Source organism: Gekko japonicus, unplaced genomic scaffold (assembly GCF_001447785.1).
Source record: "Gekko japonicus isolate JY-2015 unplaced genomic scaffold, Gekko_japonicus_V1.1 scaffold458, whole genome shotgun sequence".
In the NCBI taxonomy this organism is placed as follows: Eukaryota; Metazoa; Chordata; class Lepidosauria; order Squamata; family Gekkonidae; genus Gekko; species Gekko japonicus.
Genome location: NW_015176465.1, coordinates 155,308 through 178,426, shown reverse-complemented (window position 1 = coordinate 178,426; position 23,119 = coordinate 155,308). Strand labels below are relative to the sequence as shown.

At 47.5% G+C, this 23,119-nt stretch overlaps 1 protein-coding gene and 1 pseudogene across 1 annotated transcript in view; one reads left to right on the top strand and one right to left on the bottom strand.

Moving 5' to 3' along the window:
- UBE2QL1 (ubiquitin conjugating enzyme E2Q family-like 1) overlaps positions 1–13,433 on the top strand; it is a 33,510-nt gene extending 20,077 nt beyond the window's left edge. The window contains exon 2 of the mRNA XM_015427084.1: positions 12,017–13,433. Coding sequence (XP_015282570.1) covers positions 12,017–12,148 — 132 coding nt within the window. The 3' untranslated portion in view covers positions 12,149–13,433. The remainder of the gene's footprint in view (positions 1–12,016) is intronic.
- A 4,558-nt stretch (positions 13,434–17,991) lies between these two features.
- LOC107123743 lies at positions 17,992–19,695 on the bottom strand (annotated as a pseudogene).
- Positions 19,696–23,119: the final 3,424 nt, after the last annotated feature.

The window sequence follows — 23,119 nt, the reverse complement described above, 5'->3', positions numbered from 1 at the left end:
AAATGGAATGGATCCGCCATTCAGGCTTTCGCCCGGCCATCCAGGTTAATCGGGCTCATTCCCCCAAAAGCAGCAATTCAGACTCTTGATCCAGTTGAGATTCTGAAACACACATCACACAGGACAAGGCCTGAGTCACAGACTTCGCAACTATACAACTCAAACTGCGCCCTTTCGTCACTCAGCGGGGTACAAAATGCTACCAATCAGCAGGGGGCAAGCAAAGCACTGTATTTTCCCAGCAGCCTCAATAGGCTGCAAACAAACTGTATCCTAACAGCTTCCCTCTGGGGTAGAAGCCAAACAACCTCACAGTGTGTCCAAACAAGCAAGGGAGTAGGTTACATGGACATAAAGAGCTGCAACAAAACAAAAGCTGCAGTCCAGAGAAACGTCTGCATCTGGAACGGCTGTTTTTTGCAAAATTCATAGCAGAATCGTGTGAAATCAAGCTGGTGCCACAAAGTTTATCGTGCACTTAGTTTGGGCAAGGGCTAGTGCGAGAATGTGTCTCCACTAGTGTAAAGGAGCCACAAAACCACCACACATCTTTTGAGTTTGAGAAGCACCCTGGTATTCATGACTCTGCCCCTCCAGAATTCTCTTTCTGTGATGATCACAGCAGAGTGTGGATCCACACTGGAGACCAGAGGACTGACTTTTTCTCCACTGTACTACTCTGGTAATGCTGCAGTTCATCCACTGGCAGCAGTATTGCTACAGAATGTCTTGACGCCATGACACCAACTCAGTTGGAAAAATAACAGTGACAGGAAATGTGACACATAGGGTGCGTTCAGACGGGGCATTTGCAACGGTATAGGTGCCGGTTGGAATCGGTGTACTTACCGGCGTTCACACGGCGAACGTCTGCCTTCCGTCCCTAACCGTCGCAAAGAGCTTTAAACCGTTGTATTCTGCCACTAGGTCCCCAAGTGGCGGTATTCTGAGTGCTTTTGTACCCCTCTTCCCCCCCCCCCCGTCTGATTGCTCTTCACCGTTGTAGAGCCACTTCCGTTCGGAAGCCCAAGGCTTCCAATTTTCGCCCGCCTTTTTTTTTTAGGTCGGCGATATGCGCTTGGGCGAAGCTTCGCCCCGGCATTTTTTTTTTTTTTAAGGTCCTTAGTTTAACCTTTTAGAGGAGTCCGGGACCTCAGGGAGGCCAGTTTGGTCTTTAAACTTTAAAGTTAAGTCCTCTCTTCAGGGCATGCTTTTCTGGACGGGGTGTTTTGCGCATGCGTGAAGATCGCCATTCTGTGGATGGCTGCCTATGCGCATGCACAAACTGAGCTTAAAAAAAAGAAACAAACCACCGACGCCCGCTGCATGTGAACGGGCATACAGCGATGGGCTCCGCAGACAGGAGGTGAGTCTGATCGCGTTTCAGCCGGCATAAATTGCAACGGTTCCAACCGGTACAGTTTATGCCGGCTGAAACGCCCCCTCTGAACGCACCCATACAGTGACAGCCAGATAATCTGGATCGAACCAGAGAATCCAGGCCTGACAAAGGTGCCTGCAATAGTCTAGGCAGAAGGCATTCTTGGAGGATTGGCCCATCTGTGGCTGTCAGCCAAAGGCAACCTCCAGGTGTCCTTTAAGCAGTATCCTGAGGTTATCAGATGCCTGGGGGCAAGCAACAAAGGAATGCTGCCTCGCCTTGCTCTGCTTGTTAGGTTCCCAAGGGCATCTAATTCTCCGCTGTTGAAGACAGTGCTGGCCGAAGTAGGCCTTTGCTCTGAGGCAGCATAGGCAGTTAGTCTGTTCGTAGCTGCCTGCTAAGTCCAGCGGCTCACCCTTCCATTCATAACCTCCACCCCCTCCTTTCCCTTTATATGGTGAAGCATTTCAAATGCTTCAAGCCCTCAAACCCCCTGAAAATAAAAATTACAGTTCTTGCCATTGGGGCTGTATTCCTACCAAAGGCAAAATTTCACAGTGTTGTGGTAGAAAAACAAGAAGAGAAGAGATTGGATTTATACCCCGCCCTTCACTCGGAGTCTCTGAGCGGTTTACAGACTCCTTTCCCTTCCCCTCCCCACAACAGACACCCTGTTAGGGAGGTGGGGCTGAGAGAGCTCTTTCCAGGACAGCTCTGACAGAACTATGGCTTGCCTAAGGTCATCCAGCAGCTGCAAGTGGAGGAGTGGGGATTCAAACCCGGTTCTCCCAGATTAGAGTCTGCGCACTTAACCAGTACACCAAACTGGCTCTCAAAAATACCTGTGGTGGCAGAATTTTCTGCAAAACAAAAACGGCCTGAGTCTCTGAAGCAGAATGCTTCCTTTGAGTATATGTAACCCTCCCCTTTTGAACACTGAATGACTCCGTAGTTCTAGAAAAAGTCTAGAGCCACTTTGCTATACATTTTGCCTGGGGGGGGGGGGGCAAAAGACCTGGGATCCTATTATCTACCCCTTGTTGGAGAGTCAAAGACATTTTAGGGCTGCGGTCACACGTAACAGAAGCCACACAAGTGAGACGGAAAACAGCCGGAGTTTCCGGGCGCGATCTCACCAGCACATCTGGGAAGCGTAGCGCTCCCGTGGCTCAACCGAGGCTTCCAGCCGAAACTGCGTGGCAAAAAACTAGTACCTTGGAGGTACTAGTTTCCGGAAACTGCGGGGCAAGGGCGGGCGTCTGATCGCGTTTCCGGTGGCATGCGGCGCCCGCCCATGTCCCCTTGCAAATAAGGTGGGGTTTTTTTGTCCAGGTCTCTGTGGATGCGCATGCGCACCCAACGGAGCATGCGCATTTGTCATGTACACAAAAATAAAAAACAGTTTGCCGCGGCGCGCGCTTCTTTGTTGCGCGCCGGCTTGTCCTGTGATCGGCACCTCTCCCTTGCCATGGAACCTCCACGGTACCTCCACAGGACCTCCACGGGAGGTCTGATCACGTAACTGCGCAGTAGTTTGCCCCAGGGCAAACAGCCACGCTTCTCCTCTGCAGTTTCCTGCCCGTGTGACCGGGGCCTAGGAACGGAAACCCTGTGTTTGTGTTGATTTGTGTGGTTGCATGCTGTGGGCAGTCTGCAGATGGATTATTTTCTCCACAACCACCTGTCCCACATTGGTTTACACATTATCTTTTCAGTGGTCACAGAGAACTTTTGGAAGGAGGGGAAAGACCCACCACTGCTAGCAGAATATCTCAATACTCCCCCCCCCCTTTTTTTTGAAAGGCCGTGGCTCTTTATCTTGTTGTCTGGAGCGTCTGATTATGGATGTCTGTTGTCTACTTAAAAGCAAAAAATGCAGACTTACTGCTAGATATTGCAGACTTTCACCTCTGATCTCAAGCTTCAAAACAAGGATTTTCCATTGCCGGCTTCCATACTGACCAAGTAACTGTCAGGTGCAGGCTCGCCAGAGCAAAACATGGTAAATCATAAACCACCTGGAAATATTTTTCAGCAAATAATTTCAGCAAATAAATTCAGCAACACATTCCACGACAACATTGTCAGGAACTCCTTTCCCTTCATGGCCTAAAAAGGCCTTGGGTTGCAGTTAATCAGGAGGCTGGTTTTCTCCAATCCCAGTTAATGCCCTAGGCTAGGTTATCATAAGATGTTAGCGGTGTCCCCTCTAAGCTGAGTTAGTGTGAGCTAGCTCACAGTGTTTTAGCCCCCAGCTCACACATCTTTGTCTTCGCTCAGGAAGGAGGGCTCCAGAGCAAACTAATCGATGCAGCAGCCAAATTGCTGGCTCACCACTTGAATGCCAGTAGCTCACAAAGTAGAGTTCTTGCTCACAAGACTCCACAGCTTAGAAGGGAGCATTCGCTGCTAGAAATCTGAGCAGGCCAGTCTCACCCTTTCTTTTGCATACAGTGTTCATCAAGATAGTGTTTGGCTTCTTTTAGGAGGGGAGGGAGTTCTTTTGGTTTCATTCACAAATTAATATTCTGGATCCACCAGAGGGGTGTGCATGAACGGAGGGGATTTCCCTCCCACAAAGCACGGTTTCCCCATCTCTCGTCTCTCCTCCTGCACCCCAAAGGCTGCTCCAGGGTGGGTGGGGGACTCCTAGGAACTGAAGGGGGGGCATTAGAGATAGGCTGCAGGAGGGGGGAATCAGTAAATATCATTCCACTCTTGCACACATGGAAATTCTCCCGTGGATCTAAGCCAGCTTTAGTCTGCCTACCTGGGAAGTCCACCCCCTCCCCACATTTGTGGGTGCCCCCCTTTCATTGTCCTTCTGATAGGTGCTGGACCATCAGGTTTGCTGTTATAGGGACCAAATGGAGGATGTACAAGGACTTTGGGGGCATCTTGTTTTCCTTGCATCCACTCCCCCATTATTTCTTCTTTCTTTCCCTGGCAGCCCTTACAGCATTTCCCTTTCCCTGCTTCTTTCTCTCTTTGTTGTTCAGTCGCACAGTCGAGTCCGACTCTTTGCGAACTCATGGACCAGATCACGACAGGCCTCCCTGTCTTCCGCCGTCCTCTGAAGTTGGCTCAACTTCATGTTTGTTGCATCGATGACACTGTCTAACCATCTCATCCTTTGCCGTCCCCGTCTTCTTTGACCTTCAGTCTTTCCCAGCATCAGGGTCTTCTTCTCCAGTGAGTGCTCCCTTCTCATTGGGTGGCCAAAGTCTTTGAGCTTCAGCTTCAGTGTCTGGCCTTCCAGGGAACAGTCAGGGTTGATTTCTTTTAGGATTGACTGATTTGATCTCCTTGCAGTCCAAGGGACAGTCAGCCAGAGGAGTACACAGAAGAAGTACTACAGTGATGTTGCACAGTTGTTTTCCATTCTTGCTAATCTGACAGCGTTCAAAAGAATCTATTCTTCGGCGCTCGGCCTTCCTTATAGTCCAACTCTCTCTCTTTCTCTCTTACCCACCAGCTAACCTACCTTTATCTACCCGCCCCGTCAGAGTCGGCACCGTCCTGCTATGTAAATGACTCTGCCAAATGCCTGTTTGATCCTTCAGCCTGATCTGCCATAAACCCAGGGAAGGAGAGATGAAGGGGGGGGGATGTGTGTATGTATAGAGCGGTTGGCTGATGTTAACTTTCTCATGGGAATGGGGGGGGGGGGGGGATCTTTCCTCTGCACTTCAAAAGGACCAGTCTTCGCAAGGCAGCCATCCACAGAATGGCGATCTTGCTCATGGGAGTTTGTCCTGTTGTTTTACCTTTACAAGTTGTAATCTTAGATATTTTAATCAGTCTGAACAAAGAATCTCTCTGTGTATCACTACTCTTAGTTTTAATAAAGCTTTTCTATAAAAGACTTTGGCCACCCAATGAGAAGGGAGCGCTCCCTGGAGAAGAAGACCCTGATGCTGGGAAAGACTGAAGGTCAAAGAAGACGGGGACGGCAAAGGATGAGATGGTTAGACAGTGTCATCGATGCAATGAACATGAAGTTGAGCAAACTTCAGAGGACGGCGGAAGACAGGAAGGCCTGGCGTGATCTGGTCCATGGGGTCGCGGAGAGTCGGACTCGACTGTGCGACTGAACAACAACAATAAAAGACTATGAGACGACGAGTTGATTGAACCAGGAGCCTGACACCCCCTTGTCTTCACCTGTCCGTCTTTCCTTATCTCTGGCAACCTCACCTCAGGAAATGTTCGGCCAAGTTGTACAGTGGCATCCAGTTGCGGACTCTAATCTGGGAGAACCGGGTTTGATAACCCACTTGCACCTGGCTGGATGACCTTGGGCAAGCCATAGTTCTGATAAGAGCTGTCCTTTCAAGAGCAGTCCTCTCTCAAGAGCTCTCTCAGCCCCGCCAACCTCATAGGGTGTCTGTTGTGGGGAGGGGAAGGGAAAGGAGTTTGTAAGCCCCTCTGAGACTCGGACTGATGGGTGGGGTATATATCCAATCTTCTTCTTCTTCTCTTCTTCCATCCGTTTAGCCTCCCAGCATGGCAAAGGAAGGGGTGGGGAGGGGAGGGGAGGAGAAGCGAAACCATTGCCCACTGTAGTATCTCCCATTACCTGATTGTGGTAGAGCATCTTGGATTGCTACCCAAACTCCTTATAAAAAGAGTTTTTTCTAAAAAGCCCCTGATTTTTTTAAGCATTTGGTGTTTTTCTTTGTAGAAAAATATACCTTCTTAATCCATATGTTGGAGCCATCTGTGGCTCTAATGGACATGAGTAATTATACATTTTAGTTGTATCACACTATGGGTGCGTTCAGACGGGGCATTACACCCCTCCCCCCTTGGTCTGAAAGACACCCACACACAAAGTCCTGGAGATAAGTGGGCACTTTCTGGCTGTGGTGGACCGTTCTGCGTTGCTCTGCTAGGTGTGGCCACACTGTCTGCTTGCAGGGAGGGTGGAGATAGGCTGGGTGCCATGTCGGGAGAAGCCAGAGTATCTGGTAGCAGAGGGGGAGTTGCAGCCTTGGAGGAGCCCAGTTCCTCAAAGTCCTCTGGGTCATATGGCAGCACCCACCGATGCATCTGCTCGATGTTGTCATGCCTGCCCCCGACGTGGCCTCAAGCTTCGCCCCGGCGTTTGTTTAAAAAAAAGAAAGAAAAGGTCCTTAGTTTAACGTTTTAGAGGAGTCCGGGACCTCAGGGAAGCCAGTTTGCTCTTTAAACTTTAAAGGTACGTCCTCTCTTCAGGGCATGCTTTTCTGGACGGGGTGTTTTGCGCATGCGTGAAGATCGCCATTCTGTGGATGGCTGCCTATGCACATGCACAAAAGGAGTTTAAAAAAACACAACAAACCGCCGACGCCCGCTGTGTGTGAACGGGCATACAGCGATGGGCCCCGCAGACAGGAGGTAAGTGTGATTGCATTTCAGCCAGCATAAACTGCACCGGTTGGAACCGGTACAGTTTATGCCAGCTGAAACGCCCCATCTGAACGCACCCATACAGTGACAGCCAGAAAATCTGGATCGAACCAGATAATCCAGGCCTGACAAAGAAGCCTGCAATAGTCAAGGCAGAAGGCATTCTTGGAGGATTGGCCTATCTGTGGCTGTCAGTCAAAGACAACCTCCAGGTGTCCTTTAAGCAGTATCCTGAGGTTATCAGATGCCTGGGGGCAAGCAACAAAGGAATGCTGCCTCGCCTTGCTCTGCTTGTACCGGTACAGATTCTGCCGGCTGAAACGCCCCATCTGAACGCCACCCTCTGTGACACAGAAATTCCATGACTGGAACTTTGGATATAAAGCTGCCAACCCCCAGGTGGGGCCTGGAGATCACCCGGAATTACACAGATCAGTTCCCCGCGAGAAACTGGCTGCTTTGGAAGGTGGCCTCTTTTGCATTATCCCGAGCTGGGGTCCCTTCCCACCCCAAACGCTGCCCTCCCTAGGCTTCGCCCCCAAATCTCCAAGATGTCCCAGTTTGATATAAGGGTTAAGTGCGCAGACTCCAATCTGGGGGAACCGGGTTTGATATCCCCACGCCTCCACATGCAGCTGCTGGTGTGACCTTGGGTCAGTCGCAAGTTCTCTCAGAGCTGTTCTCTCAGCCCCGCTTACCTCACAGGGTGTCTGTTGTAGGGAGGGGGAGGGAAAGGCATTTGTAAGCTGCTCTGAGACTCCGAATGCAGGGTGGGGTATAAATCCAATCTCTTCTTCTTCTCCTTCTCCTTCTCCTCTTCCTCTCCGTCTTCTTCTTTTCCTTGTTCCTCTTCCCCACAGAGCAACATTTTAGGAACAGTTCTTCCCAAACTCATAATATACGTACTCTTCTTTATGCTGTTGCTGTTAGTGTCTGGCTGGCTGTTCTCTGAAAAGCTACTTAGCCTCACTTTGGGCTTTGGTATGTTCGCTGAGGCAGTTCAGAGTGAAAGAGACTCAGAATGGCAGAAACATTGAGGAATTTCACATGACCCTTTTGAAGCCGGTTTGAAGCCGTTTTTGATCCATTGTGGAGTAAACCGGTATTTTGTTGTTCAGTCGCACAGTCGAGTCCGACTCTTCGCGACCCCATGGACCAGATCACGCCAGGCTCTCCTGTCTTCCGCCGTCCTCTGAAGTTGGCTCAATTTCATGTTCGTTGCATCTATGACACTGTCTAACCATCTCATCCTTTGCCGTCCCCGTCTTCTTTTCCCTTCAGTCTTTCCCAGCATCAGGGTCTTCTCCAGTGAGTGCTCCCTTCTCATTGGGTGGCCAAAGTATTTGAGCTTCAGTTTCATTATCTGGCCTTCCAGGGAACAGTCAGGGATGATTTCTTTTAGGACTGACTGATTTGATCTTCTTGCAGTCCAAGGGACCCTCAAGAGTCTTCTCCAGCACCATAGTTCAAAAGAATCTATTCTTCGGCGCTCGGCCTTCCTTATAGTCCAGCTCTCGCAGCCATACATGACTACTGGGAATACCACTGCTTTGACCATGCGGACTTTTGTTGGCAGGGTGATGTCTCTACTTTTTATCATGCTGTTTAGGTTCGCCATCGTTTTCCTTCCAAGGAGCAGGCATCTTTTAATTTCATGGCTGCTGTCACAGTCTGCGGGGATCTGGGATCCCAGGAACGTGAAGTCTGTCACTACTTCCATGACTTCCCCTTCTATTTGCCAAGGAGTGATGGGGCCGGATGCCATGATCTTTTTTTGATGTTGAGCTTCAAGCCCACTTTGGCGCTCTCCTCTTTCACTCTGAGCAAGAGGCTCTTTAGGTCCTCTTCACTTTCTGCCATTAGAGTGGTATCGTCTGCATATCTGAGGTTGTTGATCTTTTCCCCAGCAATCTTAATTCCCACTTGTGATTCATCCAGGCCAGCATTTCGCATGATGTATCGGTATAGGGCTGCCACTGCTTTTCCCCACTTTTTCCTGCCGTTTTTCGCCCGCATGGGCGATCTCCGGCTTTTTTTTAAAAAAACACGTTCGCTTTAGAGCACTATAGTGCTATAACACAACACTCCAGGCATTCCAATGGGGCTGCTATAATGCTGTTTTGCTGTTGTGTTATAGCGCTACAGCGCTCTAAAGCAAACATTTTAAAAAAAACAAACCGGAGATCGCCCGCGCAGGGAAAAACGGCGGGGGAAAGGCGTTTCGGATCCCGGAGGAGAAACTGAAGACTACTTGGAAGTGGTTTACAGGTAAAACGGTTCAGCCCCGTTTCCTGAACGGGACAGAAGCGTTTGTACGTGAAAGTACAACTATATTCTGGTAGGGAACCGGTTCTAAAACGGTTCTGTCTGAAATGTCAGACCAGAAACCGTTTGGGAACGGTTCCTGAACCGGAATATATCGCCTGTCTGAAACTCCTCATTATCAGGCATCTTTTCTGTCACGGGCTGTCTTTTGCAGAAAGTCTCTCATTAAGGGGAGGACAATATCCCCCCTTCCCCAAATCAGCCCATCCTTGTTGTTCTTCTGTGCAGGTAGACCCTGAGGCTGGGCAGGTGTGGGCGGGCCATGGAGAAAAAAGGTCTAACTTAAAGGAACTGAAGAGGTGCTCTCCTCCCTCTTCAGCATACCGCTACGCCATGGATATAGATCCCAGAAGAGAGTCTGCTGTAGGAAGAGCTGTGCTGTGTTCTCTTTGCGGCCGAGAAGGTCACCTGGGACTGCCGGATCAGCAGGACTCGTGGGCACGGGAGAGGGCGCTTACCGGGAAGCCGGAAGAATGCGACGTGCCTCCATCACCCGGGAGCCAGAAATAAACGCGGCGTGCCTACGTCATCCGGAAGTGATGTAAGCACGTCGATGACATTGGGGTGATGGTCTGGTTTTGGGGCAGAACTATGGTCTCAAGCTAATTGCACCATGGAATTTTGCCCAGTAACCGGAGCGTCGCTTCCAGTGTCACTGGCGTGTCTTGGTCACTTCCGGGTGAAGTAGGCATGTCGTGTTTATTTCTTGCTTCTTGCCTGTTTGGGGGGGGGAATTCTTCCCCGCTGGCCAGTTGGCTGGCGCTGGGGGGTTAAGCGCCAGAAACCGGGGGACCCCTCCCCACACTGGGGGTCTGGCATCCATAGGTTGACCCTGCTTCCTTGGTGAGTAGCTCACTATTCCCCCAGTGTGGGCCTGGACAGAAGAGCGATGATGAAAATGGGGATGTGCCTGCCTGTCTCTGTTGCTCCTCGAGTGTCTTCTGTGCAGGCGCATGCTCGCTCGCTCGCGCTCTCCTACCTGGCTGTGGGTCCTTCTGGGTTTCTGCTGTTCTCTGGCAGCTCTGAGGAGAAATGGCGCCTCTCCCTCGCTGCGTGCAATGGTTTCGCCAGGAAAACGGTGCCTTGCATGCCAAACGGGAGGGGTGCCTCCTCAGTTCCTTTAAGCCGGAAGATTCTTCTCTACGGCTGGCCTGTGCAGACCTGAGGTGTGCCTGCACGGAAAACTCTCAATGAACAGAAACACCCAGCCGATGCCACTCAAGGTGGGTAGCTGTGTTGGTCTGAAGCAACAGAACAAAGTTTGAGTGAGTCCGTCTTCTGAGTGAGAGCTCTCGACTTCGGGAATGCAGAGGCTGAGGGTGAGAAGATAGTCACTTAAGAACGTAAGAGATGCCAATGTTGGATCAGGCCAAAGGCCCATCCAGTCCAACACTCTGTGTCACACAGTGGCCAGAAATACCAGGGGCCATCAGGAGGTCCACCAGTGGGGCCAGGACATTAGAAGCCATCCCACTGTTGACCCCCCCCAAGCACCAAGAAGACAGAGCATCACTTGCCCCAGAGCCCCTATCTATAACTTGTGGCTCATAGCCACTGATGGACCTCTGCTCCATATAAAAACATAAGAGAAGCCAATGTTGGGTCAGGCCAGTGCCCCATCCAGTCCAACACTCTGTGTCACACAGTGGCCAGAAATACCAGGTGCTTGTGCTGCTGTTACGTCCAGCTTGTTTGAGTGGCATCGGCTGGGTGTTTCTGACTTTTTAAAAGGGTTTGTTAGTGGCTTTGTTTTTAATGGCTGTGTTTTCATGGGTTTATCGCCTTAGCTGTAAAACATCTCCAGCAGGTCTCTGGAGAGGCAGCGTATAAAATACACAGAGATAAATAAAGTTGAAGAATACCTCCCCTGATAGGTTCTAGCTTTAGGCAGGGAGATGAAAAAGAGAACAGGAACCTAAATTTGGGAGGAGGAGGAGGCAGTGAGGTCTTTTCCAGGCACAGCCTTAATTTCTGCACACCCAAGATAGAAAAGCAATATTGCAGTATTGCAGAGGGTGAAGACAGAAACTGGGACTGGACGTTTCCGTGGTCATGTGGCCAGCATGACTAAATGCCGAGGCGCACGGAATGCTGTTCCCTTCCCACCAAAGTGGTACCTATTTATCTATTTGCAATTTCTTGCTTTCGAACTGCTAGGTTGGCAGGAGCTGGGACCAGAGACAGGAGCTCACTCCGTCGTGCAGCACTCGGGTCTCAAACTGCCAAACTACAGACCTTCCAGTCTGCAGCTGACAGCATCTTAACCACTGAGATCTTATAGATCTTTAAAACATGGCAAGCTGGGAAAAAAATGAAAAGCATTGTCTGAAGAGAAACTTAACTTAAATATCTTGTCCCTGTAGTAAAATACTGCCTTTTGCACAACAGTGCTGAATGTCATAAGACCACTTCACACTTACAGGTGAAAAGAAGTATTTGGGTGATGTATGAATGGTGGTGTAAGTGTATCAGGTGTGAATCTGGAGTCATAAAGGCACTTAAACCATGTTGTTACACGAGGCACATTTCCCCCTCTGATACCTGTGAAGCTAAAAGTACATAATGCTATTGCTTTGGCATTCCCTGTGCACTCCACGGTAAAGTGATGACCATCTCATTAGGCATTTTGCACGGCCTAACTGAAAGGTCCCTCTTTGATAGCGTGGATGCCAGCGGATGTTTCTAGAACCTGCACTCTTGCTTGACTCCCACATCACATTTTTCAGACTTTATTTGCAAAAGCCATTTCTTCATATCTTTGTATTCTGTGTTGATGCTTCATTGATCTGTATTTGCAGCAAGTTGTCAAAAAGGTCAGCCCAACCGGGCTTTTCCTTGCCAGGTGGGATGCTGGCGACGGGTGGGATTTCTTAAACTCTAGGAGGCCGCATTCTGATTTTCTTCTTCTGACTTACGCAGGGCCGCATCTGCAGAAAAGCCGGGAAGTCGAAAAAGTCCTTCAGCCGCAAAGAAGCCGAGGCAACATTTAAGAGTCTAGTGAAGACCCATGAAAAATATGGGTGGGTCACTCCTCCGGTGTCCGACGGCTGATGCTGCCTATGATCCACCCGCCAGACGCTAAATGAGACACCAACGTAAAGCGAAGTACTCTTGACATCTCCTCAATGCATAAACACACACATCCATCCTTTTTCTACTTCAGCTTCTGTTAGATGTCATGAATGTCACGGAGACGTCCAAATTATTTATGAACAGATCTGTTTACAGGGGGGTGGGGAGGGGAAATGCTGTATAAGATTATATTTTAAAACTGGCAAAATGATCAGTTTTGATCACCTTTTGAGTCACTTTAGAACAGATGCTGAGATTGTATTGCCTCTTCAGACCCTTCTCCATCCGAGCCCCGTTCCTCTCGCTGCTCCTGCCGCGTCTTCCCCCCGGCTCAGCAGCACCGACCAGCCATCCTGGGATCTCCATCCGCCATCATTCCGTTCGTTTATATGTTAACAACAACAAAAAAAATGAAGCTGTTAGTATTTAAATAGGGAAGCAAGTGCATTGCAGATCCATTTTTGCTGTGCTGTTTTTAAAGTTTGTGTTTCCAAACAGGTCAACCTGACTTTGAAGATGTGTTTCTTTTGTGTGGAGCTGTGGTCTGCCGTGGCTGAAATTTCAGGCCCCATTTGTGCTATGTGACATGACCTTTGGTCTCCTTAAAAACAGAAGGACAGGATTCTAGCAAAGACACAAGCTCTAGAGTTGAAAAGGGGAAGAAAAGTACCCAGCTGGTCAGAGGTGTGCTGGCTCTGGTGATCCTGTGGTGTGTAGTTGCTCAAGGCAGGAACAAAAAAATACACCATCATGTGGAGGTCAAAATGGTTTTGGGAACCAGATACACCCGAGCCAAGGGGGCAGCAAGGGGCTGGTGACCCACATAGCGTCTATCTTCCTAGTAGAATGGGGTACTTTAAGAGCTGCATATTTATCTGTCAGCCTCTGCAACTGCCAAACAAAATAAAATGAGACAAAATAAAAGAACTAAACTAACAGTACTCAACTTAAAAAAAAAAAAAGATGGACCAGTTACAAAAGCTAAGTCAGATTTTTTTAAGGCCTTTCTAGGACTATTTGCATGCCTGGATTCTCCCCCCCATCCTACCCCACCCCAACACGATAGAGACGTTGCATCTCCTTCCAGCCCAATGTCAGAGAGAATCGACTACTATATAAAGGCCCGGGGGGGTTGCTAAGGATTCATGTTTCCCCCTTCTACTCGACAGGTTTTTAAGACTTCATATAATGTTCCTATGAACACAAAGGATGAGCTTGGAAATGTGAAACCTGACTGTGTTGGACACATTCTGAATAAAATCAACCAAACAATCTGCCTGCCTTTTTGGTCATTCTTTGGAAGGGCCACTGCAAAACACTAGAAATGGTTATATAATGAGTGGTTACACACTGGAGCATCTTTGATCGCACAATGCAGTGACATTCAAAAAGTTACAGCACATCTTAAGCGTGACTCTGTCAGCTAAAGCTGCCATGAGTGTGGGGTATGTTTCTAATTGCTTTGCATTCCTTCCCATGTGCATAATTGCTTCAAAGATGTAACGCGTATCAAGGTCACTGGAGGAGTTGGTAGTGTCTAGGTTTCGTGGGAGCTTCTTACGTTCCCAGCTTCGCAGCCGTTAGAGAATCAGTCAAACGCCCACGCGCGTAGAGATGTGAAGGCCCAGAAAAAAACCGGGAAAATTCGGGGGGAAACCGGTTTTCCCCCATTTTTTTTCCTGAAGCCTTTTTGGTTTTTTTCCGAAAAATTAGAAAAATTGAAAAAAGAAAAACGATTATGGAACATTTTATTTTAACATGATGAATAAAATATTTTAAGTCAAGGTGTTCAAATATTTTCCAAATCATTTATATATATATATATATATGGTATCAGATTAATCTAATTCCTGTGCACTGAGGACAAGCAAGTCCTAGGTTACAGACTGAACCCTCCAATGCAAGAACAAGATGCATTTCTTCCTTTAAGAGGTGCGATCGTCAGGAGAAAATAAAAAAGTTTCAGTTTTGTTTTTGCATGTGGGTGGGTATCCTGTTTGAAATAATTGTTTGGATACACTATATTTTTAATATGCTCGTTGTGATAATTTCATGCCAAGTAAAAATGTCCATAGTCATATTGTATGTTCCTAAAGTAACAGAATGACTTTCAATCTAGAAAAGACAAAAGAAATGCTAATGTAGCATTTTTTCAATTTTCCCGAAAAGTTCCGTTTTCCCCCGGAAAAAAACCGGTTTTTCCTCCGAGCTTCAAAATTTCCAAAAATTTTACATCTCTACGCGCGCGGGAGGCTATCTAATTGGGTAGTACTTGGGGGGGGGGGCACATACGAATGCCCTATATCCTATTAGGCGCAAAGATAGCCCACCATTCCTAACCACGTTCATGTTACTGCATCTATGGCTTTTCAATAAAAGTAAAACCTTCCTGGAAGACTGTAGGACATGCGTAGGATTGTGTAGATGGGACTGAGACCAGAGTTTATCAAAAAAGGTTTTTTTCCCCCACGCTGCACAAAAGCAAGAACACGCTTCAGTGACAGGAGGATCTGTGGGGGAGAGAAACACCACCCGGGGGTGGATTGGACATTAAGGCCACCAGGAAAGGTCCTGGTGCGCTGATGGCCCCCCAACCGGGGCCACCCTGACTTCAAGCAAGGGGTAGCTCCCATAGCTGCTGCAGCAGCAGACTGGGGGCCATTGCCCCATGCGGGTGGGGCAAGTAGCTACCACTGAGAGCAAGCCAGCTGCACTTGGTCGGGGGGGGGGCAGCAGCCACCACAAGCAGGCCAGCTTTTGTTCCTTTCCCTCCCCTCAGTCAAGGGTGTGGGGCTGAGGGCAGGGCCCTGTCCAGAGCTCTTTTTCCTTCTCAGTCTACCCTGACACCACCGGCACATGTAGAGTTTGATTTGTCGTAACGGTCACCACTTTAAAAGCGGCAAGCCAATTTTAGAAGTGACTTGGCTCTCCAGTAGAAGGAAGTTGGCTGTGGTTGCTATGAGCAACCAGAACTCCCGCTAAACTTTCAGGTTTGCTCGTTTGCATCCTGGTCCCAGTTCCTGGATGCACGCGTACAAGACCTTATTACTTTCCCTGTAACTTAACAGCCTACAAGCTATACATCACGGTATTATATGAGTAATTCGTAACTGCATAAATTGTCCAACTCTTTGCGACCCCGTGGACCACATCGCGCCAGGCCCTCCTGTCTTCCTCTGTCCTCCGGAGTTTGCTCAGTTTCATGTCTGTTGCATCGGTAACACTGTCTGACCATCTCATCCTTTGCCGTCTCCGTCTTCTTTGACCTTCAGTCTTTCCCAGCCTCAGGGTCTTCTCCAGTGAGGGCTCCCTTCTCATTGGGTGGCCAAAGTATTTGAGCTTCAGTTTCGTTATCTGGCCTTCCAGGGAACAGTCAGGGTTGATTTCTTTTAGGATTGACTGATTCAATCTTTTTGAAACTGGGGTGGGTTTTTTTAGGAGAGGCACCAGCAGCCATGCTGCAAATTTGGTGCCTCTACCTTAAAAAGCCAGCCCCCTCAAACCCCAGATCAATGCTCCATTTATGGCCTATGAGGCCCATTGACTATAATGATCCCCATAGGCTACAATGGAGCTGGGAGGAAACTTTTTTTTTACACACCCCTATTATACTTTTCAGTATGATTTGTAAGCTCCCTTGAGTCACAAGGAATAGTGGGATATAAATATTTGAATAAAGAGGTCGTTTGGGCAGGTTGATGACATTTAAGCAACTTCCTGTTTGTTAGGTTAGGCAGGGTTCTGACTACTTATTTATTTATTCGGCTTTTATCCCGCCTTTCCGCCGAAGCGGCTCAGGTCGGCTCACAGCATTACTAAAACCAACATACATAAAACAATCGATCCATAAAACAACTTTAAAGGTAAAGGTTCCCTTGCTCGAAAGCCAGTCGAATCCGACTCTAGGGTTGCGGTGCTCATCTCCGTTTCAAAGCCGAAGAGCCAGCGCTGCCCGAAGACGTTTCCGTGGTCATGTGGCCGGCATGACTAAACACCAAGGCACACGGAACGCTGTTCCCTTCCCACCGAAGTGGTCCCTATTTATCTACTTGCAATGTCTTGCTTTCGAACTGCTAGGTTGGCAGGAGCTGGAACTAGAGACGGGAGCTCACCCCGTCATGCGGCACCCGGGTCTCGAACTGCTGAACTACCGACCTTCCACAGCCTGCAGTTCAGCGTCTTAACCACTTGAGCCACCGCAGCTCCTAGATTTACATTAAAAGGTAAAGGTTCCCTTGCTCGAAAGCCAGTCGAGTCCGACTCTAGAGTTGCGGTGCTCATCTCCGTTTCAAAGCCGAAGAGCCAGCGCTATCCGAAGACGTTTCCGTGGTCACGTGGCCGGCATGACTAAACACCAAGGCGCACGGAACGCTGTTCCCTTCCCACCGAAGTGGTACCTATTTATCTACTTGCAATGTCTTGCTTTCGAACTGCTAGGATGGCAGGAGCTGGAACTAGAGGTGGGAGCTCACTCCATCATGCGGCACCTGGGTCTCGAACTGCTGAACTACCGACCTTCCACAGCCTGCAGTTCAGCATCTTAATCACTTGAGCCACCGCAGCTCCTAAACAACTTTACGTAAATACAATAAATATAAGTAAAAGCGGCTCGGTATATCATTGCAACTAGACATCGGCCACATTGTTATCTACCTATACAGAGTACATGCCTTGGCGGGTCGGCAAGGTTTGGCTGGCATACCATTGCTCTCACTGATATGCCCGGCGGAAAATCTCTGTCTTCACGGCCCTGCGAAATTGCTGGAGATCTTGCAGGGCCTGGATCTCACTGGGGAGCTCATTCCCATATACTGGTGCAGCTAGCGAAAATGCTCTAGACCTAGTTGTTGTCAACCTGGCCTCTTTAGGGCCAGGAAGGGTCAGGCGATGTTGCATCCCAGATCTCAGTGCTCTCTGGGGAACATACGGGGGGGAAAGGCGGTCCCTCAGGTAGACAGGTCCCTGACAATGATTGTTCCTCCTCAGTTATACTTGCCCTGTAATGCTGGTTGTCATATTTCAGTTTTAAAAAAGTAGACTGCAAGAGTGTCCCCTTTCCTCAAGTACTGGTATGTTTTTTAAGGCTCAGTGAAGGGCAACAGTCCGCGGCCAATATAGTGGTGGGTAGACCTGTTCTCCGGAAATCAGATTACCAATATAGTGGCCTGAGGTGGGTAGACCTGTTCTCCGAAGGACAGGTCTACCAATATAGTGGAAAGGGGTGGGTGAAATTTGACTTGATTCTGTTTTCTCTTATAATGTTTATACTGTTGCTAACATACAGTTTAAATATAATTTTAAAGCATTTATGCTGAGATTTTTACAAGATTATGGAAGTAATCTTCTAAAAAACCCCAATTTACGTGATAGTCAAATGTAGACTCGCTCACCACCAGTGCTCCCTCTAAGCTGTGGAGTCTCGTGAGCAAAAATTCTACTTTGTGAGCTACCGGCATTCAAGTTGTGAGCGAGCGATTTGGCTACGGCATCAATTAGTTTGCCCTGGAGCTATCTTTTCTGAGCTAAGAGAAAAATCTGTGAGCTGGAGGCTAAAAAACCGTGAGCTAGCTCATACTAACTCAGCTTAGGGGGAACACTGCTCACCACTTTAATGCTCCTGGCTTTTTTCGCCCATGAGGTAGAATTTCTGCTCAGAACACTGTGGAGCTTAGAGGGAACATTGGCCTGGGGATGGAGCAAAGAAAACCACAACGAGGATCCAAGGTCTGCTCACAGGTCTCTGTGCTTCAGCTTGTTTCTGCTCGGGCACACGTGGCTACTCCCACGCACACCCCTTCATTTAGCAGAATCACGTGGCTGAGCTATTCCTGGATTCCACAGCTTTAGACAGGAAATGGGAAAATGAAAGTGAGACTCTTTCGGGGGGGGGATGTTACCTTGCACATAGAAAAACAGCACGGTCAGGGAAAGGGTTAAGTTGAACACTTTTGCATATGCAGCAAGTTTTAGATGAGAAAGCATTCAAAAACATGATACATGCACTTATAATCTGTTAAGGTAGTCCAGGAAAAGTGTTATCGCCTGATTGTGCTATATAGGAGTAGCCCTAGAACAATCAGGACAGGTTAGTTCTTTTTTTTCTTGCCGGCATGCACATTTTAACTTAATTTATAACAACAGCTTTGGTTAAAGCCTTTGTAACAATAATGTGCAAGGAATCCTTCAGCGAAACCCCCGAAAGAATTAAAAACAGCAGCAAACTCCAATAGGACAGGAGAGTGAATTTCAGCATGTGAACCTTTCAGATTGAACCAGCAATTCTAGGAAAACTTGGTCTTCTAGTCCCTTTAGCACCTGCTTGGCAGTTATTGCAAAGTCCTTTGTGTTTTTTTGTTTTTTAAAAATGCTGTTATCCTATGATAATCATGCTTTGAACTGTTTTGTAGGTGGGAAAAAAATCAATATAATGGAACCGATTCTAAATTAGAAGCCACCCACTCCCTCAGATTCTCTTTTTCATTATTTAAAAAAGGATTTGTAGAACTGTTTAATAATGAATCCTGTCCCTGCCACTGACCTCAGATTCCAGATCACACAGACACTCTTGTGCTCCGCATTGTAGCATGACAGCTCCCCTTCATCACAGTCCGGCTCCACTCTGACCTTGCTCGCAGCCCCCAGCAGGACTGACTTGGAGGACTGGCATTTCTTGTTGCTATCGCCCTGCATACGATACATGTATGCGAACCCGAGGTAGGAAGAAGAAGAAGAGGAGATTGGATTTATACCCCGCCCTTCACTTGGAGTCTCAGAGCGGCTTACAAACTCCTTCCCCTTCCCCTCCCCACAACAGACACCCTGTGAGGCGGGTGGGACTGAAAGAACTCTGACACAAACTTCTCTTTTTCAAGGACAGCTGTGCCAGAGCTTGTGACTGACCCAAGGTCACATCAGCATGTGCAAGTGGAGGAGTGGGGAATCAAACCCGGTTCTCCCAGATTAGAGTCCGCACACTTAACCACTACCCCAAACTGGCTCTACACCAACTGGCTCTACACCAAACTGGCTCTCCAAACTGGCTCTACACAGAACTGGCTGCCAAAGCTTCACTGGTACCCACAATGCTTCCTAGCCACTCCAATGCACCAGTTATCAATGCCGCCAATATCTACTTCCCAAGCATGAGATCCTTTGGGAAAGCTCTTGGAGCCCAGGACACAGGGTAATCCAGCAGAGAAACGTTCTGGGACATCCACCAACAGCTTGTAGTTTCCAGTGGAAATACTGGCGAGGTCATCAGAGACAGACAGCCTTCCTGCAGATGTGTTGGGATCAAAGCCGAATGGGACTACTTTGAGGATATTCAGCATTTTCTTCCATATGTTGTATATCAAGGAATCCAGGTATTTTGTAATTTCTGTCAACATCCCTGGGGGAACAGCTTCGGGCTCCTCCACAGTCCAGGCAATTCTGCGTTTCCGGTTTTTGTGCTTCTGGAGGAAGGAGACATCAACTTCTTTCTGGTCAGCCTGCAACTGTTCAATCTTCCCATCAGTGCTTCTCATCTGGTAACGTGGAAAGGATAAAAATACATTCCTCCAGAGATGAAACGGAGGGGTGTTATGCTGCTATACACCAAAGGAGGAAAATCTTACAAGCCACACAGATTGACAAATTGTGGCTTCATGGCAACATCCACACCCTCTCCTGGAACACTGCTGGCTGGCCATCCAAGAGAACGGATCCTTCCTGTCTGGAATCCCTATCCTTGTTTGACATTGTTATTCTTCAAGAGACCTGGACTCAAGTGCCTCTGACAGTGGATGGATTCGCCACATGTGAACGATATGTCTCCGCTGCAGAGAGAAAGGGCAGACCCAAGGGAAGCCTGGCTATTCTAGTTTCTAAAAAACTTCAGGCCACAGTAGTAAAATTAGGGCCAAATGTCCAGTATGCACAGGCTGTAGCTGCACAATCCAACAGAGTTTGCATAGCACCTCAAGATAATAAGCTTCAGCTACAGGAAATCTGGAGCATTCTTGAAAAGTACATAACTCGTCTCCTACTGAAGTTCCCTGGTGCTCTTGTTTTGGTTTGTTGCTGTTTCTTTCTTTCTTTCCCAGCATCAGGGTCTTCTCCAGTGAGTGCTCCCTTCTCATTTGGTGGCCAAAGTCTTTGAGCTTCAGTTTCATTATCTGGCCTTCCAGGGAACAGTCAGGGTTGATTTCTTTTAGGATTGACTGATTTGATCTTCTTGCAGTCCAAGGGACTCTCAAGAGTCTTCTCCAGCACCATAGTTCAAAAATGTTTTGGTAGCTGGCAATTTTAATGTAGAGCCATCCCCTCTGATGAAATGTATTTAAGCAACAATGCTACCCCCCCCCAGATGAGTCAGCATTTCCCTTACCCCCACCCAAAAGATGCTAAGTCAAACTGGAAAGGATCTCACTGAGCACAATTAGCAAACATATTTGTTTATTTTGAATGGCGCAGTCAAGGGTGATATTTCTGGTGAGTACACATTCTGGTCAAGCCAAGGAGCTAGCACCACTGATTTTGTACTAGCTTCTTGCAAACTGTTAGATTTTGTAGATTACTTAAGAGTCGGGACCCACCAAGATAGCAACCACTTGCCAATCGCCTTAGCGTTAAAGTTTCAAAATCTAATCTAACGGTTCACCTGAGACATTTGATACAGAGCTACTATACAAAACCCCCAGGAATGCCCGAACGCAAGAGACTAGAATAGGGTAGCATCTCAAAGTGTGCCAGTGGACATAATGTGCCACATCTGGCACACCAATGCAGTGGCATTCACACAAGCTGCTACAGTGCAACGTTCACAAGGCCTGGCTGGCCCTGCTGAAGACGGTTGCCACCCCACCTTGCACCCGACTCCCAGCCTGAACGCATGTATTGCATCTACACCATGAGCAAGTCCCAGCCCCCACAAAGCAAGTGCAGACCATGAGGAGCAATTGCCATGGTTTCTGACTCAAAGTGGAACTCACAGACAGCCCTGGCTGACCAAGACCTGGCACCCACAGACTGCTGCCAGAGGCACAGGGTATGCATACAGAACTTTCAGACAGTTTTGGGATTGGGAGCTATTCATCCTCCTCTCTGCCCTGCCTTTCCCCTGGGATTTATAAATATAGAGAGTGAGGGGGCAAATGTGTTAAAAGGAGAAGAGAACCAGTTCAGTAGGAGAGCTGTAATTTTCAAATCAGTACACCACCACTGTGAGCTAGAGCTGAGAAAGTATTTGCACTTCCTCCCAGATTTTTGGAAGAAGGGGACTAATATTTTTAAAAATTAAGCAAAAGCTGGCATTAAATTTTTTTAGCCCTTAGCGCACAGATTTTTGGCTCAGTGCAGGGCGACAAAATTCTCTCCTGCTTCTTTCTCTGGGGCTGCTGCTGTGTTGCAGCTTGCTGTCATCTGGCTTCCTCAATCACGCGGAAGAGGAACAAATCAAAGCCTTCCTTCCCTCCATTGGCTGAGGTCTCCTCCCCCCCTCCGTTGGGGAGGGAAGGAGGAGGGGGGAAAGAGCAAGAGAGAACAACTACATGCGAGAAAGAACAAAGTCAGAGTCCCACGGCCCCTTTAAGACCAACAAACTTTATTCAAGGTACAAGCTTTTGTGTGCATGCACACTTCTTCAGAGGGAGGGGGGATTCTTCTAACAAGCACAACTTAAATTGGGATTGCCCTGCTCTGCTGTTTACTTTGAGACTTGACCTCTCTCACACACACACACACACTCATGTGTTAAAGGGAAGGGGTGTGACAAAGAGATGTGTTGAGATAAGGGGAAAGGAGAATTAAAAGGAAATGATTTTGGCTTATTCTGAAGGGGGGTTTTTTAGATTAGATTTCTCTGTGCCTATCTGGGATTTTATTTTCTTTCAAAAAAGACCCTGTTTAGGAATTAGAACACCTGGATTGGATTCCATTGTTGGATTGGATTCCATTTCATTTCACCAAAGCCAAAAGCAAGAAAATTAGATCTCAGTATCTGGGAGACAAAGTCTATTTCAGTGAAATTGTACAAAATCTAATTTCATCTTACAATTGTACAGTAAATATTGATGCCATTCTCCATTTTATTAAGCAAACTTGTGACCACATGGATAAAAGATTTCCAGAGAATTAATTACCGGATTGGTGTGTATTTGACAAAAACTGTTATCAAACCCCTCCAACCTGGTCCAGTTTTCCTTTGGGAATAAAGAGATTTCAAGATTAGCTGTGTTCCTGCATTTTGTTGCAGAAAGATTAACAGTCATATGATAAGGAACTTCATAAAGAATATTCAGATTTCAAATTAATCATTAAGGAGAAGATAAAAGCTGAAAACCTTTCAGGACATACTAACATTTACACAACAAGAACAATTCAGTGAACTAAATCTTCTAGATGTTTGTGGAACTTTTGGAGCCTCAAGTGCTGGTTGCGAGAGGGGTTTTAACTTAATGAATGCCATTAAAACTAGGATTAGAAATTGACTTGATACAGATCACCTGGAGAACTTAATGAGAATTAAACTGCATATCTCTAATGGGAATAATATTAATATTGACAGTGTTTATAATTTCTGGAAAACAAAGAAGAGAGAAGTTAAATTAAAACATTTTCTGTAATGACATTTCACTTGATTCTGTTTTCACTTATAATATTTAAATCATTCTTAAAATATAGTTTCAAAGAATTCATTCAGAGATTTTTACAAGGCAATGGTAATAATCTTCTAAAGAACTTACTTACACAATAGCCAAATGTAGGCTCACTCACAAGTTTTATGCTAGTAGCTCTTTTGGCTCACGAAGTAGAATTTTTGCTCACAACACTCCACAGGTTAGAGGGAACATTGTGTTCTTCTCTTTGTGTGTGTTTGTGTGTGTGTGGGGGAGATGTAACATGAGCATGCTGGGGACAGCGCTCTCTGCAAAATTCAAATGCCTGTTGTTGGTTAGATCGAAGTTTAAT